We start from the raw sequence: 16,511 nt of genomic DNA, 5'->3' as shown, positions 1-16,511 counted from the left end.
TCCATGACACCACACAACCCTGCCACGGCAACCTCTGCAAGACATGCCAGATCATCGACACAGACACCACCATCACACGAGAGGACACCACCCACCAGGTACATGGTTCATACTCCTGTGACTCGGCCAACGTTGTCTACCTCATACGTTGCAGGAAAGGATGCCCCGGAGCATGGTACAGTGGCGAGACCATGCAGACACTGCGACAACGGATGAACGGACACCGCGCAACAATCGCCAGACAGGAGGGTTCCCTCCCAGTCGGGGAGCACTTCAGCAGTCAAGGACATTCAGCCACCGATCTTCGGGTAAGCGTTCTCCAAGGCGGCTTTCGAGACACGTGACAACGCAAAATCGTCGAACAGAAATTGATAGCCAAGTTCCGCACCCATGAGGACGGCCTCAACCGGGATCTTGGGTTCATGTCATGCTACACGTAACCCCACCAGCGAAAAAAAGTTATCTGTTTTTAACACAACGGGTCATTCTCTGTCTTTCTCTTCCTTTCGGATGTTTCTCTCCCTCTCTCTCTCTGTTTTGTGTTCTGGCCATTTGTGTATTCGGTGGTCCTGTAGGTAACATCACTCTGTCTGAACACTTTGATTGCCTTTACAACGGGCAGTTGGAAAGATTATCTGTAATCACCAGGTATTGTTCTCTGAATATAAATGCGGTAACCTTCCATGGAATCCCACACTCGCTCACCTGACGAAGGAGAAAGCCTCCGAAAGCTTGTGATTTTCAAATAAAACAGTTGGACTATAACCTGGTGTTGTAAGATTCCTTACACCATTCAATTAGATCATGGCTGATCTGTATCTTAATTCCATCTACCCACCTTGGTTCTGTAACATTAATACTCTTGCCTAACAAAAATAAATCCATCTCAGTTTTGAAATTTTCAATTGACCTAGCCTCAACAGATTTTTGGGGGAAGAGAGTTCCAGATTTCCACGACCCTTTGTGTGAAGGAGTGCTTTCTGACATCACATCTGAATGGCCTAGCTCTAATTTTAAGGTTATGCCCCCTTGTTCTGGACTCCACCACCAGAGGGTAAATAGGGAGAAAGTATTTCCTATCAAATCCTTTAATCATCTTAAACACTTCAATTAGATAATCCCTTAATATTCGATATTCAAGGGAATACAAGCCTAGTCTTTTCAACCTGTCCTCATAATTTAACCTTTTTAGCCCTGGTATCATCCTGGTAAATCTGCGCTGCACCCCCTCCAAGGTCAATTTATCCTTCCTGAGGTTCCAGAACTGAATGCAGTACTCCAGGTTGGGTCGAACCAGAGCACTATACAGCTGTAACATAACTTCCAGCCCTTTTGAGATAAAGGCCAACATTCCTTTAGCCTTTAAATAATTTGTTGTACCTGTCCACTAGCTTTTAGTGATTTCTGTACTTGGATCCCTAAATCTCTCTGCTCATCCACAGTTCCTAGCTTCTTGCCATTTAGAAAATACTCTGATCTACCTTTCTTAGGTCCAAAGTGGAGGAGCTCACACTTCCCCAAATTGAACTCCATCTGCCACAGTTTTGCCCATTCACTTAATCTATCAATGTCCCTTTGCAATTGTCTGCTCCCGTCCACATTATTTACCATGCCACCTAACTTATTGTCATCAGCAAACTTAGATATATGACTCTTTATTCCTTCATCCAAGCCATTTCTAAATATAGTGAAAAGCTGTGGCCCCAGTACGGATCTCTGGAGGACACCACTAGTCACATCCTTCCAATTTGAGTACATATCCATTATCCGTGCTCTCTGTCTCCGACCTCCTAACCAATTCCCTCTCCAAGCCAATAGGTTGCCTCCAATTCCATGCGCCCTCGTTTTTGTTAACAATCTCTTATGCGGAACCTTGTTCAATGCCTTCTGGAAGTCCATATAAATAACATCCATAGATATACCTCCTTTACAAATCCATGCTGGCTCTCTCTGATCAGCTCAAATTTGTCCAAAGGTTCAGTCACTCTGTCCCTAATAACAGATTCTGGTAACTACCCCACAACTGACGTTAGACTAATAGGCCTATCATTTCCTAGTTCATCTCTCTTACCATTCTTAAATAGTGAACACCGATATGTAAAGCACTTCATTTGAACCCCCTCAACCCACTTGTATTGATTGGCACTCCTGTCACCCACTTACCGACATACTTTTGGAACTTCCAAAGCTAGTTACTCATCGACATGCATTTGTCCTCAACTAACAATGTTTTGACATTTCTCAGTCTCAATACTTATTTCTAAAAGGACCCTATGTACCTGTCAAGAATTAGGACTGAAACTTTGCAGTAAAGGGAGAGATGCATGTGTACTGCAGAAGCAAATCTAAATACCATGGGCCCAATGTTAGCTGGGCTGCGGGTTCTCGGCGGGGGGGCTAGCGGGCGCGTGGGTAACGCGCCCGGTGAAATTAGTCAGTTTCCCGCGCGATTGTAGCATCCAATCCACTAATTGGATCCACTTACCTGCTCCTCCGGGTTCCCCACTGCTGATCTGCGCGTCGGGCGGGCTGCGCATGCGCAGTAAGATCCGTCAGCTGGAGGCGCTCTATTTAAAGGGGCAGTCCTCCACTGACAGATGCTGCAACAAATAGCAAAAATTACAGCATGGAGCAGCCCAGGGGGAAGGCTGCTCCCAGTTTAATGATGCCTCACTCCAGGTATCAATACATGGGGTGAGGAGGAGGGGGAGGACAGAGATCTTCCTCCCGGCGTGCAGGAGGAAGCGGCCTGCCTCTGCCACCAGGAAGGCCTGGCTCGAGGTGGCAGAGGAGGTCACCAGCGCAACCAACATATCGCCCACCTGCATACAGTGCAGGAGGCGTTCCAATGACCTCAGTAGGTCAGCCAAAGTGAGTACCCGTAGTCATTCCCCGACACTCAGTCTGCCACATCACTGCCCACACCCCACATCTCCTTCTGCACTGCCAACACAACTCTGTCACATCACCCCTCATACCCACTCAAACCTCATCCTCATCTTACCTGCACCTACTCACCTCGCCAGTACTCATCCCGCCACTACCACTCAACCCAATCCTCATACAATCTCATGGCTCTCTCTCATACTCACCCTCTCGTGCATCTCTTTCACGGCCAGCTTCACTCAACCTGCCACTACCTGTGCTGCAGCCACAGGGCATGCATCACATATGTGCAGTAGGCAGCGTAAGGCAAACGTGTTGTGAGCATGAAGGGGATGCACAAGGGTGTTTGAGGGTTTGTCATGGTTTTTACTTATATTGAATTTCTGACCAACTCACATTACATATTATATTGGCACCACTACTGCCATGTCTTTGAGAATCATGTCTGGTTTGTGCAATAATACCCTCTCCTGAGGATCACTATGAGGACCCACAACTGATGCCACCCATTGTGTCACTGCAGAGTGGGTGTAGGTGTATTTGCAGGGCTCTTTTGCGCAGACGACTGAGAGACGTCGGCGATGTCCCCGGTTGCACACTGGAAGGATGCGGAGGAGAAGTTGTTGAGGGCAGTGGTGACTTTGACAGCGACAGGTAAGAAGATGGTGCTCGGGCCAGCCGGGAGCAGCTCGGCATGAAGGAGGTTGCAGATGTCCACGACTACATGTCGCGTGACTCTGAGCCTCCGTGTGCACTGCTGCTCAGAGAGGTCCAGGAGGCTGAGCCTCGGTCTGTGGACCCTGTGGCGAGGGTAGTGCCCTCTGCGACGCATCGCTCTCTGCGGTAGCCCTCCCTCCTGCTGTACAGGTGGATGTATCACAGCACTGTGTTGTGGAGCTCCACGTGTCAGAGGTGGACGGCGTGAATGGCAAGGCTGGTAAGGCTGGTGAGGCTGTTCGCCCTCCGAGGAGGTCATGACTGCAGCTACGGCGGCCCCCATCCGCAAGATGTACATCTGAGGGGGTCCGCAAGGTAGGTACATGTCTCTGGACCCCGGAGTAAGTGTGCAAGTTTGTGAATTTGATTGTCAGGAGGAGGGTGGTGGAGGCCAAACTTTGTCCCAAGTGACAGAGTGGCCTCCTGCAATGAGTGAGGGTCTCTCCCCCCACACCTGTCAAATGGACCTTTGCAGCTGCCACAGGCTGACAGCAGCAACACGTCCATTTGACCTGGGAGTGTTTCCCCCAGTGTGGGAAACAGTCCCAGTTTGCTCTAAAATCCCACATAATCCCTTAATCAGGTCAGTTAATGACCTGAAATACCTAAATAAATACCTTCAAGTGGAACCCCACTGGCTTTAATTGCCTGCGGGGTTCCCACCAGCGGGGGCTGCGCGCGCATGCCGGCGCGTCAGCGGGGAACCCGGAAGTCCGCGGGTTCGGGGCGGGCTCCGGTACCGCGCCGCGATTCTCTGATTTTCGGAGCGTCCCCGCCAGGAATGCACCCGATAGCGGGTGCTAAAATGACGCCCCATGAGTCAGATCTATAGTCCTGGAGTCAAGAGCAGATAAATTTCAAGTTATAGTCCATTCTGCACATACATGATTCTGTTGCCTTCCCATTTCACCAACAATTTCTTTTAGTGCCTTCATCATGTCAGATTTCAGCATTTGGGAGTGACGACTAAGATGGGGTCTTTTTCATGTAGCTTTCCAGCTGTAAAATTTTCAGTGCTGAATTTCGTGGTGGCCTGGTGCAAGTCTAATGGTGGGGTGGGTATTAATGTGATCCCTGTCAGGGCAGTGCATTCATTTTTTGGGTGAATACATCAGAGTTCAAAAAGATTCTATTAAAGGATATTATGTGGCTTCTAACAAAAAGTTGCCCTTTCAGTTACAGGCAGGATTCATCCATCCAATTCAATTCAAGCATTGTATGAAGAAAATATAAATCTGCACAGTAGGAGTGAGCCTTATATGTGACGTGTAATAGGTAGAAATTCAATTTAATAAGAAAGCAAAAGTAAGTGAGGAAAGCAGGGGCCAACAAAGGACTATTTCAAACTACAGGTCCAGGGCCAATACACACAGAAATCCACTGATCCTGGTTTCCAAGTCACTGGTCCAGAACTGTAATCCAAAGAAGAGTACCGATTGTTCTTACTGTTAAATATAAATATGATTACATTTATATAGCGCCTTACCAGTCTCTCAGAAACATCTTAAAGGTCTTCAAAATGAATTAACCTTTTTTAAACTGTGGAGAGAAGGTTATGTACATATTGAAGAAAGGTTAAAAGGAATACTGAAAGAGACAGGTGGAGGCCCACTGGTATTAGTCCGCGTAGGGGTAAATGACATTTGGGAGAAATAATACAGGGGCTTTAAAAGCCAAATATGAAAGTTGGCTCAAAACCGAAAGATAGAGAACGTAAAGTAATGGGGTGTGGTATACGTCCAGATTTCCATGAAAGGAGAGGAATTAAGCAAAAGAACTGAGGAGATAAACAAGTGGCTATCAGCATGGTGTGAATACAACAATACTACCTTCATAAATAACCACAAATCCTTCCAGAATAATCAAGGACTGGTGCAGGGGAGACGGGCTATACTTAAACCAATTAGGGACAAGGAGACTTGCAAGGAACATTGAGACAGCAATAGAAAATAATTTAAACTAGAGAGATTGAAAGGAGGGCAGGCAGGAAACATGGGCCTAAATTTCAACCCCACAAGTGGGTGGGTTGGGGACGGGTGGGAAGGTAAAAATTGTAAAAACTCTAAAACCCGACCCGAACTCACCTCCAACCTGCCCACTTCCAGTTTTAATGGAGGCGGGACGAGGGGCGGGCGACCAGCCCGCTCTTAGGAGGTTGATCTGTCAGTGAAACCTTTCAAGGAGGCTGCAGGCCTCCATTATTACTGCTTTTTTATTTTTAACTCCTGGGGGCCGGGATTCCCAGGCCTTCTGCTTCACACCACGCAAGAGACGAGAAGGCCTCAAACAGCAGGTAAGTGCCTTTATCACACTGCTTGTGGGCCTGCAGGAGCAGGAGTGCTTTCCCCAGGCCCAACAAGCCTACCTGAAGTGACCCCCCCTCCACGATCTCCAACCCCCCCCACCCACCTCCGAACCCCGACCACCAATGACTCCCGACTCCCGTGACCCCACTTCACAATCTCCGAGCCCCCCGATGACCCCGACCACCAATGACTCCCAACCCCCCGTGACCCCCCCTCACCCCATCTAAGAGATACCTGCTCGCATCCGCTTCCTGGCTCTTCTCCCGTCTGGCACTGGGTTAAAATTTACCCCATGATCCCAGATCCCAGTAAACAGGTGGGTGCGAACACAGATATCCAGAAAGAGAAGAATGAACCACGAACCTGAAATAGGCAAACACTGGGGGACTTGAGAGAAGGTAAATCTGTAATAAGATGTATATACATGTACGCTAGAAGCACTGGAAAGAAAGTGCCAGAACTGGAGGCTGCTTTGGCAGAAGGGAACTATGATGTGTGACAATATTAGAAACATGGCTTAATCCAGAGGATAAAAATGAATATAACATTCAGGGGAATAGAGATTAAAAATGACAGAGTAGGTTGGAAAAGAGATGGTGTAGCTCGGATTGTCAGGGAGACCTGGGAGGTAAAAAAAAAGTTGATCATGTCGGGGGCAAGGATAGGCAGTGAAAAGCTACGAAATTAGCTACACTGGGTAGTCATCACTAACGCTAAAAAATCTAAGCTGACACTTGGAGTATTCTATAGACTGCCAAGTCAGCGTAAGGTAGATAAGAATCGGAACGTGGTTTTAATGGGAGAGTTCAAATACCAAACATAAACTAGGAAATCTCAAGTTATTTAGAGTCAGAGTTGATAGATGTAGTTCATGACTGCTTTTTGACCCAATGCGGAAAGGAATCCATGAGAGGCAATGTTCATCTTAATTTGGTATTCGTAACTGACCCAGAAAATGTACAGGAAATGTTCCCTGTAACAACCACAGAATGATAAAGTTTAACATGATCTGGCAGGCAGAAATACCTAAGTCCAGGAGCCAGGTAAGTACTTTTAAAAAGGGCAAAAATTCAATGAAATAAAGGAACAGCTAAAGCATTTATATTGGGAGAGGTTGTCGAGAACACTTCAGTAGAAAGCAAATGGTTTGCCTTTAAAGGTACAATGCTACGAATGCAGAATAAATGCATTCCTAAAACCAACAAGTTCAGACAAAACAAATGTGTCCCTAAACGGATCAGCAAACAAATTAAAAGTGTGTTAAAGTGGAAAAATAGCATGTACAAAACCCGCAGTAAGAAAGAAGGGCCCACATGGGATGAATACAAGAAATTGCAGAAACATGTTAAAAATGTGATCCGAGAGGCAAAGGGAGACCGGGACAAAAGCATAGCAGCTGAGGCTAAGCATACCAGTAAAGAATTCTTGCAGTACCACAATAATAAGAGGGTAGTGAGAGAAGAAATGAAAACCATGACAGATGCAAACAGTGCTTGAAACTGTAGACAGGCGCAAATACTGAATATTCTGGATGATTACTTCCTCCAAGTTTTCATGAGGAAAGACATGAGCAACATGCCCTCTCCAAAGATATCCCAAGTAAAATCAATTACTTTGTTGTAAATGAGATGGAAGTCCTAGACAGGTTCATCAGGCTCAAAACAAATAAATCCCCAGGGATAGATGGTACTTTTCCCAGGGTGCTGAAAAAATTATAGAAGAGTTTTGTGAAGCACTGACGATCTTTATGAGGATGTCATTGGAGAAGTTGAAGAAGAATGGACACAGGCTAATACGCTATCTACATTCAAAAAGGGTGACAAAACAGACGCAGGTATCTACAGAATCTACACTTGTCCGACTTAATTCCATGTAAAATAATGGAATTGATTATCAGGACTAAACTTGAGGACCGTCTGTACAATAACATTCCAGTAAAGCGTCATTAACATGGATTCAGAAGTGGAAGATCCTGCCTGACCAAACTCCTCGACTTCTTTGATGAAGAGACTGGCACCAATGTCCTCATGGGGATGTTAACTAGAGCTGTGGGGAGGGTGGTTAAACTAATTTAGAAAGGGGAGTAGAACCAAGACGCAGCAGCAGAGAGGAGAGACAAGGTGCAGAGAAAACTAACAGGGACAAATAGCAACAGAATAAAGAATAGTGTAGAAAGAGCAGGCATAAGCTGGAGGAAAAAAGCAAAGCAGACCAGCATGCTGTTGGAATGCATGTGTGTTAATGCAAGGAGTGTTACAAATAAGGTTGATGAGCTGCAGGCACAAGTTGCCACATCGGGTTATGACAGTGGCTATAATGGAGACCTGACTTAAACATGGGCAGGAATGGGAACTAAACATTCCTGGCTACAATGTATTCAGGAGGGATAGAGAAGGAAAGAAGTAAGGAGGGGGGTGGCAATATTGATCAAGGATAATATTACAGTTCTACAGAGGGACGATATGCTGGGGGGTTCAAAGAGTGAATCTATTTGGTTAGAGTTAAGGAACAGAAAAGAAGCTGTTACATTGCTGGGTGTTCACTATCAACCTCCAAATAGTGAGAAGAAGAGAGAGGAACAAATCTGGAGGCAAATTTCAGAGGAATGAAAAAATACTAGGGCAGTAATAGTAGGAGACTTCAGTTGTCCTAAATAGACTGGGAATAACTGTATAAAGTAGAACTTTCTTAATTAGTGTGTTTCTAGATCAATGAGGAAGGAAGCAGTTGCTGATCTAGTTCTGCTCGATGAAGTAGGGCAAGTGGAGTGTGTTTCAGTGGGAGAACATCTGGGTAATAGCGATCACAATATAATTAGGTTTAAAGTAGTTATGGAAAGGCACAATGAAAAATTAAAGGTGAAAATACTGAACTGGAAGAGAGCCAATTTCAGTGATTTTGAGAAGGGATCGAGCACAGGTGGACTTGAAACAAAGGTTGGCCAAGAAAACAGTAAATGAGCAATGGCAGGCTTTCAAGATGGAGATAGTTCAGGTACAAACCAAGCATATTCCCATAAAGAGAAAAGATAGGGCATCTAAAGCTAGAGGTCCCCAGATAACACTGGAAATAGAGGTTAAAATAAAATAGAAAAAGGAGGTTTAAGATAAATGTCAGGTACAGAATACAGTAGAAAACTAGGTAGAATAAAAAGAGTGCAGGGGGAAATTGAAAAAGAATATAAGAAGGACAAAGAGTGAATATGAGAAAAGATTAGCAGGTGACATAAAAGGGAACCCAAAAATCTTTTATAAACATATGAAAAGTAAAAAGAAGTTAAAGGAATGGTGGGGCTGATTAGGGACAAAGAAGGAAATCTTCTTGTGGAGATAGAGGGCATGACTGAGGTACTGAATGAGTACCTTGCATTTGTCTTCACAAAAGATGAGGATGAAGTTAATGCTGCAGTAGAGGAGGAGGGAGTAGAGATATTGAATAGGATAAAAATAGATAGAAAGGCGGTGCTAAATAGATTGGCATCACTCAAAGTTAACAAGTCACCCTGTCCAGATGGGATGCATCTTAGGTTGCTGAGGGAAGCAAGGGTGGAGCTAGCAGAAGCTCTGACTACAATCTTTCAATCCTCCTTGGATATGGGAGTGGTGGCAGAGGACTGAAGGATTACAAATGTTACACTCCTATACAAAAAAGGGGAGCGGGATAAACCTGGTAACTACGGGCCAATCAGTCTAACATCAGTGGTGGGAAAACTACTAGAGATCATTGTCAAGGACAAAATTAATTCTCACTTGGAGAAGCATGGTTTAATAAGGAACAGCCAGCATGGATTTGTTAAAGGGAAATTGCATCTGACTAACCTAATTGGGTTCTTTGATGAAGTATCAGAAAGGGTTGATGAAGGTAGTACAGTAGATGTTGTATATATGGACTTTCAAAAGACATTTCATAAAGTACTACACAATAGACTTATAGTGAAAATAGAAGCACATGGGATTAAAGGGACAGTGTTAACTTGGGTACATAATTGGCTAAGGAATAGGAGTTAGAGAGAAGTGGTGAATGGATGTTTTTCTGACTAGCGAGAAGTATGCATTAGGCCCATTGCTTTTCTTGTTATATATAAATGACCTGGACTTGGGTATAGTGAGTACAATTTCGAAGTTTGCGAATGGTGACAAAACTTGGCAACGTAGTGGATAGTCAGGAGGACAGTAGCAGACGGCAGGAGGATGTAGACAGACTGGTGAAATGGGCAGACATATGGCAGATGCAAGTTAACCTGGAAACGTGTAAAGTGATGCACTTTGGGTGGAACAACATGGAGAAGTAGTATAATCTAAATGGTACTATTTTGAGGGGGGGGGAGCACAAGAGCAGAGGACCTGGGGATGCATATTCACAAATCTTTGAAGGTGGCAGGGCAAGCTGATAAGGCGGAAAGTGGATGGGATACTTGGCTTTGTAAATAGGGCATTGAATACAAAACAAGGAAATCATGGTAAACCTTTACTAATCATTGGTTAGGCCTCAGCTGGAGTACGGTGTACAATTTTGGGCACCACACTTTAGGAAAGATGTCAAAGTCTTGGAGAGAACAGAGGAGGTTTACCAGGATGACACCAGGGATGAGGGACTTCAGTTATGTGGAGAGATTGGAGAAGCTGGGATTGTTCTCCTTTGAGCAGAGAAGGTTAAGGGGAGACATGATAGAGGTATTCATAATATTGAGGGGTTTTGATAGAGCAAAAGGGGAGAAACTGCTTCCTTTGGTAAGTGCATCAGTAACCAGAGGTCAAAGATTTAAAATAATTGACAAAAGAGCTAGAGGAGAAATGAGGAGAATTTTTATCACACAGAGGGTTGTTAAAATCTGGAACACACCATTTGAAAGGGTGGTGGAAGCAGATTCCATAGCAACTTTCAAAAGGCAATTGGACATATACTTGAAGAGGACTAATTTGTAGGGTTATAGGGAAAAAGCTGGGGTGTGAGACTAAATTGGCAGCTCTTTCGAAGAGCCAGCACAGGCACAATGGGCCGAATGGCCTTCTTCTGTGCTGTAAGATTCTATGAAGAGACAACTCAAGTGGACTGTAGTAAACCCGATGATGTGGTGTACCTTGACTTCCAAAAGGCTTTTGAACAAAAGTTCCACACAAAAGGCTATTCATTAAACTCAATTATGTGGGGATTTAGGGTAAACCCTGGAAATGGATATGAAACTGTCTGATGGGTAGGAAACAACGAGTACTCACCAGAATGGGTGGGAAGTAGTGACTGGGGTACATTAGGGCTCAGTGCTGGCAGCACCACTGTTCCTAATTTACATAAAGAAACTGGATTAAGAAACTCAATGCAAAGTGATCCAATTTGCAAAGGATATCAAACTAGGAGAGGCAGTGGAATCGAAAGAGGTTGCTCAGAAATAGAATGAGTTAGACAAGATGTGTAAATGGGCAGAACAGTGGCAGATTAAATTCAAGTGTGAAGTGCGACAAGCAGGAAGAAAAAATAGATGACATGCATACTCCATCAAAGGTGCTGAATTAGCCAAGGATGAAGCTGAAAGAGACCAAGGAATCTTAGTAGACTTGACGATAAATGTCCAACCAATGCAGAGCAGCAATCAACAAAGTCAAATAGATGTTGAATTACGTAGCCAAAAAAGTAGAATATAAGTCAGAGAAGGTAATGATAACATTTTATAGTGCTCTGGTCAGACCACATCTTGAATACTGCATCCAGTTCTGGTCACCAAGACACAAAATTCAAGCACAATGCCGAGAAGAGCCACAAAGGCTAATCCTCAGCATCAGGGGTATAAGATAGGAGAAAAAACTGGGCAGAAAACAGGCGGTATCAGATCGGCCGCCAGTTTTACACACCGCCCGATTTTCGTTTGTAGTGACTTCAGGTCTGTGATCTTGGACCAGTGGCATTTTCAGCCCCTGAGGAGTAAATAAAATAATTGTTTGCATTTTCCATGAACAAAGGTGTTGAATTAGCTAAGGATGAAGCTGGGAATAAATAGTGGCCATTGAGGCAGACATCCAGTTCACAAATAAAAAAATAGGAACAGGATTGTACCATGACCAAATTGTTAGCATATACTTGCAAAATCCCAACCAAAGAAAAAAAAAGAGGGCAACAAGAAGTTACTTAGAGACACCAAATACATAGATGTATTTCACTTTATAACAATTCAGTAGAATATGCTTTCCAGCTCCCCTCCTCCTGAAATTTTCAAAGTTGGAGAAGGGAGGGATTGCCATGGTATTTGGTAACACAAATCCTCTCCACCCTAACATCCCTGCTCTGAAATATAGTTTTTCATTAACGGTTTGCAATCTAAATCCTTTACCTAGCCTCTTGATCTACCTAAATCAGGATTTTGTTATTTTGTTAAAGAGGGAATATGTTTGGCATATACTATGAATGTCCAACAAAACAGAAAAAGTGCACATAGTACTTTTATGCTTCTCATTGGCCATTTTCCGCTGCATCCTCCCCCCACCCTCAAACACCAACATTATAATCAGTCAGGGGACGAACTGGCATAAAACAGGTTTGCTAATTTAAGGAAAATAAAATCACATAAAAATAAAAAGCACAACCGACATTAAATTATGGCCAACTTGCTTTGATTTTTACCTAGCCGCTTTGCTTACCAAGCTAAATTTGCTGAGTCATCACTGCCTTTGATGCACAAATAAACTGATGGACAAATGTTCCTCTGCTGAAGGCACCAAACTGGCAACAATCCTCACATAGTTCCAGCCAGATTAAGATCTTGACTATTTTATCCATTTCTGACATACGTTCCTGGAGTTTGGTCAGATGAGGCCTACTTCATTTTTCTTTGTGCTTTCTGCTGCATGACCAATTTCTGAGGTGGGGGGGGGGTTTCAGGACAATTTTAATGTTTTTCCTATTTGCCTTTTCATAGGAGCAGCATGCCGTTCCCTGGCTGATATAGCAGTAGATTGTCTGCTGCCTGCTAGAAGCTTCTGCCACCTCCTCTCCATTATCAGGTGGTGCGTCCAAGTAGTTTACAAATCTTCCTTCTCTCCCAGTCACTAAGCACCTAATTTCTGTATGATGCTTCCCCCAAGAGTGTGATCAAGATTGGATATCACCACATGCAGAAAACTACTTTGTAGTATCCCGTGGTACACGTGCCAGTACAACATTCCCGACACTGGTTATTGTGTTCAAATGGATTCCGAATAAAATTGAACAGAAACCACATTTTTTGCAGCATCATTCTGTGTTATTTCAGCAGCACATTTTGAACCGCTAATCATCTACACCTGAGTCAGCGCTTATCAAATGAATGGTGGCATTACCTCCATGACCAGCTACCAGTGCTGAATGAATGCATGATTACATAATATAATCTTAAACACTACACTGCAATTCCTCCTCATTACCCTTGAAGGCTGTGATTCAAGTTGGAGTACAATTCCTGGAGAAGAGGTGGCTTTCCAGTATGAGTGTTCTTCGTGTCTGAACCTAGAGAGTGACCACTGACAGGATATTTAGAAGTGGTGGTATTATAACCAAGCCCTATCCTGTCCTCACTTTACATCCATTCTTTTCAATCGGAGTCAATGATAATGACAGAAGCATGAAACCCCAGCTGATTTCCCGCCCCCCATCAATCCCAGGGGTGGCGAGGCCAAATGTGGCCTCCATACTATCTCCCTAGGTGAAATTAGCTAACTTGCCACAAATCAAGGATTGAACCTAGGATCATCATGGACGATATGACTTAGTACCACAACATACTGAGTCAATGGGGAGCTAGTTTTTCTGTGAGCAATGCAGAGAAGTGCAGTCATTTTGAAGCTGTGATTAAAGATACACTAACACCTCATATGGAAGATTTCAGGTACAGTCAGAAACAACCTGCTCTGAATTTCACTCAAACCTCACCACATCAGCTAGGAAACATTTGTGTCACAGCAGACAGCAAATTTACTGCAATATAATTTTTTCCAATGCAGTTTTCCAGTTTACATTTTCATTTTGACATGAGCTATAATTCAGGTAGAAACAGTAACAGCTACAATGCAAAAATATCATCATGTCCCTGTAGAAACCCATCTGGACTAAAACGGAGTTAATTGTCTTGCAAGCCAACCTATTTTAGTCAACAATGCTCTTTTCAATCCAGTTTCTGTTACAGAGGCACTGATTGAATCTACATATCAAATATAAATACAAATATATCACACGGTCCTGTGTGCAGCTAAACCACAGATAAAGTATCAGGTTTGCACCATGGTCTGTTCTGAGTTATGACTTTAACTGGGGTGATGGAGGTGGTGATGCTGCAATTGACTTCACTGTCCCTAGGTTAGAGAAGATGGAAAAAAAAGTGAAACAGTTCCCATGCTTGATGACTATCTATTAACCCCTGCTGGACATGTGTGTCTGTGAACAAGCGAGGCTGTAATGCCCCACACAGCTGAATAGCTGGCACTCAATCTAGGCTCACACATGAAGAATGGGTCCTTGGGCAAGGTGATGGAGGATGGCCAACAGTCCTGAAACCCATAGCCTAATATGAATTTCCACCTTCAGAGGAGAAAGGGAGAAAGCTGGAGCAGGAAATACACTGTAATATCCTTGTGGTGTGTGTTTCAAGCTTCAAGCATCACATCCACTTGTCACAAAGAGAAGGATAAATGTGTTTGAGAGGTATTGCCACACCTGTTAACTCTCCAGATTCAGGTTGGAAACTCCAGGCTTTAAATCTATTCTCCTGCCAACTAATCTACAGCTACTCTCCAATGCAACAAATACAAATTTGAATAATGGAGGGAGAGAAAGAAACCAGCAAATAAGAAAAGGAGAAATGAAAAATAATCTAATAGTCAAAAGAGAAAACAAGCACAACAAGAAGGGAGAAAAGGGAATGAAAGGGTTAATATCCTATTAAAAACTTTGTATAGCCCCTCTCCTCCCCCTCAACACCTGCTCAGTGACAAGGCAGCACCATGATAGTATACCCAATCCTCCTCCACAGTATCCTGTTTTGGATTTATTTTAACCTTAACAATGGATTTTGTTCAATAGATTTTGCTGAATGGGATTAACAATAACTGGACATTCAGTGCACATGAATACACAACACACACACACACATACGCATCATTATTATAAATGCACATGTTTGAACCAGACTGTCATCAGGAGGGGGGGAATCAAGTAAAAATGATTCATTTCTTTTAGTTAATTCAGACAAAAATCCTCCTGATTTGTGTTGCTTTCCTTCTCCCTCTCTCTCTGCCACAAGCACACAGACTGTTTCACACATACAGTATGTGTTGACATTGTACTATTCGCAGTGTATAAGTTATCATTTTAAATGAGATGCTCTGCAAGAAGGGCTGTATTTTTGAAGCTGCTATTTCAGCAGTTCTGCTGCCAAGAGGTGCAAGAACCCAGGAATCAGCCTTTATTTAAAATAACACTTGGACAAGAAAGAATTACTTTTATCCCATTATTCACATTTCTGATTGCCCCAGTGCTTCAGGGGAAGGGTATTTTCAAAAAAATTCTGCAAGGAACATACGACCGAGAACAACAATCTCCTAATGTTTCTTCGAAAGCTTTCACAGCTTTACACGATATATTCAGTGTTTCTAGGCTCTCAGTAAGCACTTATTATGTAACCCTTTCAATACCTGAGTGTGCCTGCAACTCACAACACTTTCTATTTCTTTACATATTAAAGGATAACGTTCAGACTGCCACGCCAACATTTTAAAGCAAGGCTGGGAACAAGCTGCAGAACAGAGAAATATGACCTGCATAACAGTGGTGATGATTGGAACAGTATCACATCTTAAGCCTATGATTATTATTTTTAAAACAACCGAAGAATAAAATTCCTTCAGAGGGCTAGAAAAAGCAACAGGATGTTAATGAGCCTCTGTTTGTACTTCGTTCCACATAATTAACTTGCGTTTCCTACCTGAGGATAGCCGTGTCTCCCTGCCTGATGGTGATGTTGTCCGTCCCTCTGGAGAAGTCCACACTTCTAACCGGCAGTCCTGTTGGAAGAAGGCAGAGAAATCTCAGAAGGATTACGGGTAGTGGGCGCTGATAAAAAGGACCCCGAGATACCATTGTCAGGACAGGATGAGCAGGCCGGACTAAAAAAAAAAGCTCCCCCAAACAGACTGGCAACACTAAAGCTGTCTTCACTAATCGCAAGCTTTGCAATTCCAAGCCCCAGCTGAGTTCCCACTAATCTGACAGCAGAGGCATCACTTGTAAGAGATATGTGAAACGATGCTCTGAGCATGAATTGACTGCTTTCCCTCCTCACGCTTCTTTACTTCACCTCCCTCCCCCACCCCCCCCCCTCCACACACCCCCACCCCCCCCCACCACACCAACGCCACCACCACCGCCACCCCTTTGGCAGCAAGCTTGATGAAGGTCTGATACCACTCCATCACCATGGCAACAGCTCCATCTGAGGCAACTCGACCCAGAGAACAGAATTGTGCTTTGAGGCAGAAACTTACCAAGCTGTTAAAGTGAGGAATAAAGTTAAATCCCTTTTTTTTTTTGGCAAAAGTAATATTTTTTGCGAGGCGGGCTTGCAAAACATGGAGTGTTCAGTAG

At 43.8% G+C, this 16,511-nt stretch overlaps 1 protein-coding gene across 1 annotated transcript in view; it reads right to left on the bottom strand.

Annotated features, from left to right (window-relative positions):
• Window positions 1–16,007, bottom strand: part of LOC137327226 (limbic system-associated membrane protein-like) — a 693,787-nt gene extending 677,780 nt beyond the window's left edge. The window contains exon 1 of the mRNA XM_067992822.1: window positions 15,853–16,007. Coding sequence (XP_067848923.1) covers window positions 15,853–16,007 — 155 coding nt within the window. The remainder of the gene's footprint in view (window positions 1–15,852) is intronic.
• Between the last annotated feature and the right edge of the window lie 504 nt (window positions 16,008–16,511).

This window comes from Heptranchias perlo, chromosome 11 (assembly GCF_035084215.1).
Source record: "Heptranchias perlo isolate sHepPer1 chromosome 11, sHepPer1.hap1, whole genome shotgun sequence".
Taxonomy (NCBI): Eukaryota; Metazoa; Chordata; class Chondrichthyes; order Hexanchiformes; family Hexanchidae; genus Heptranchias; species Heptranchias perlo.
The sequence above is the reverse complement of the archived record's forward strand: the minus strand, read 5'-3'. Positions and strand labels throughout refer to the sequence as shown.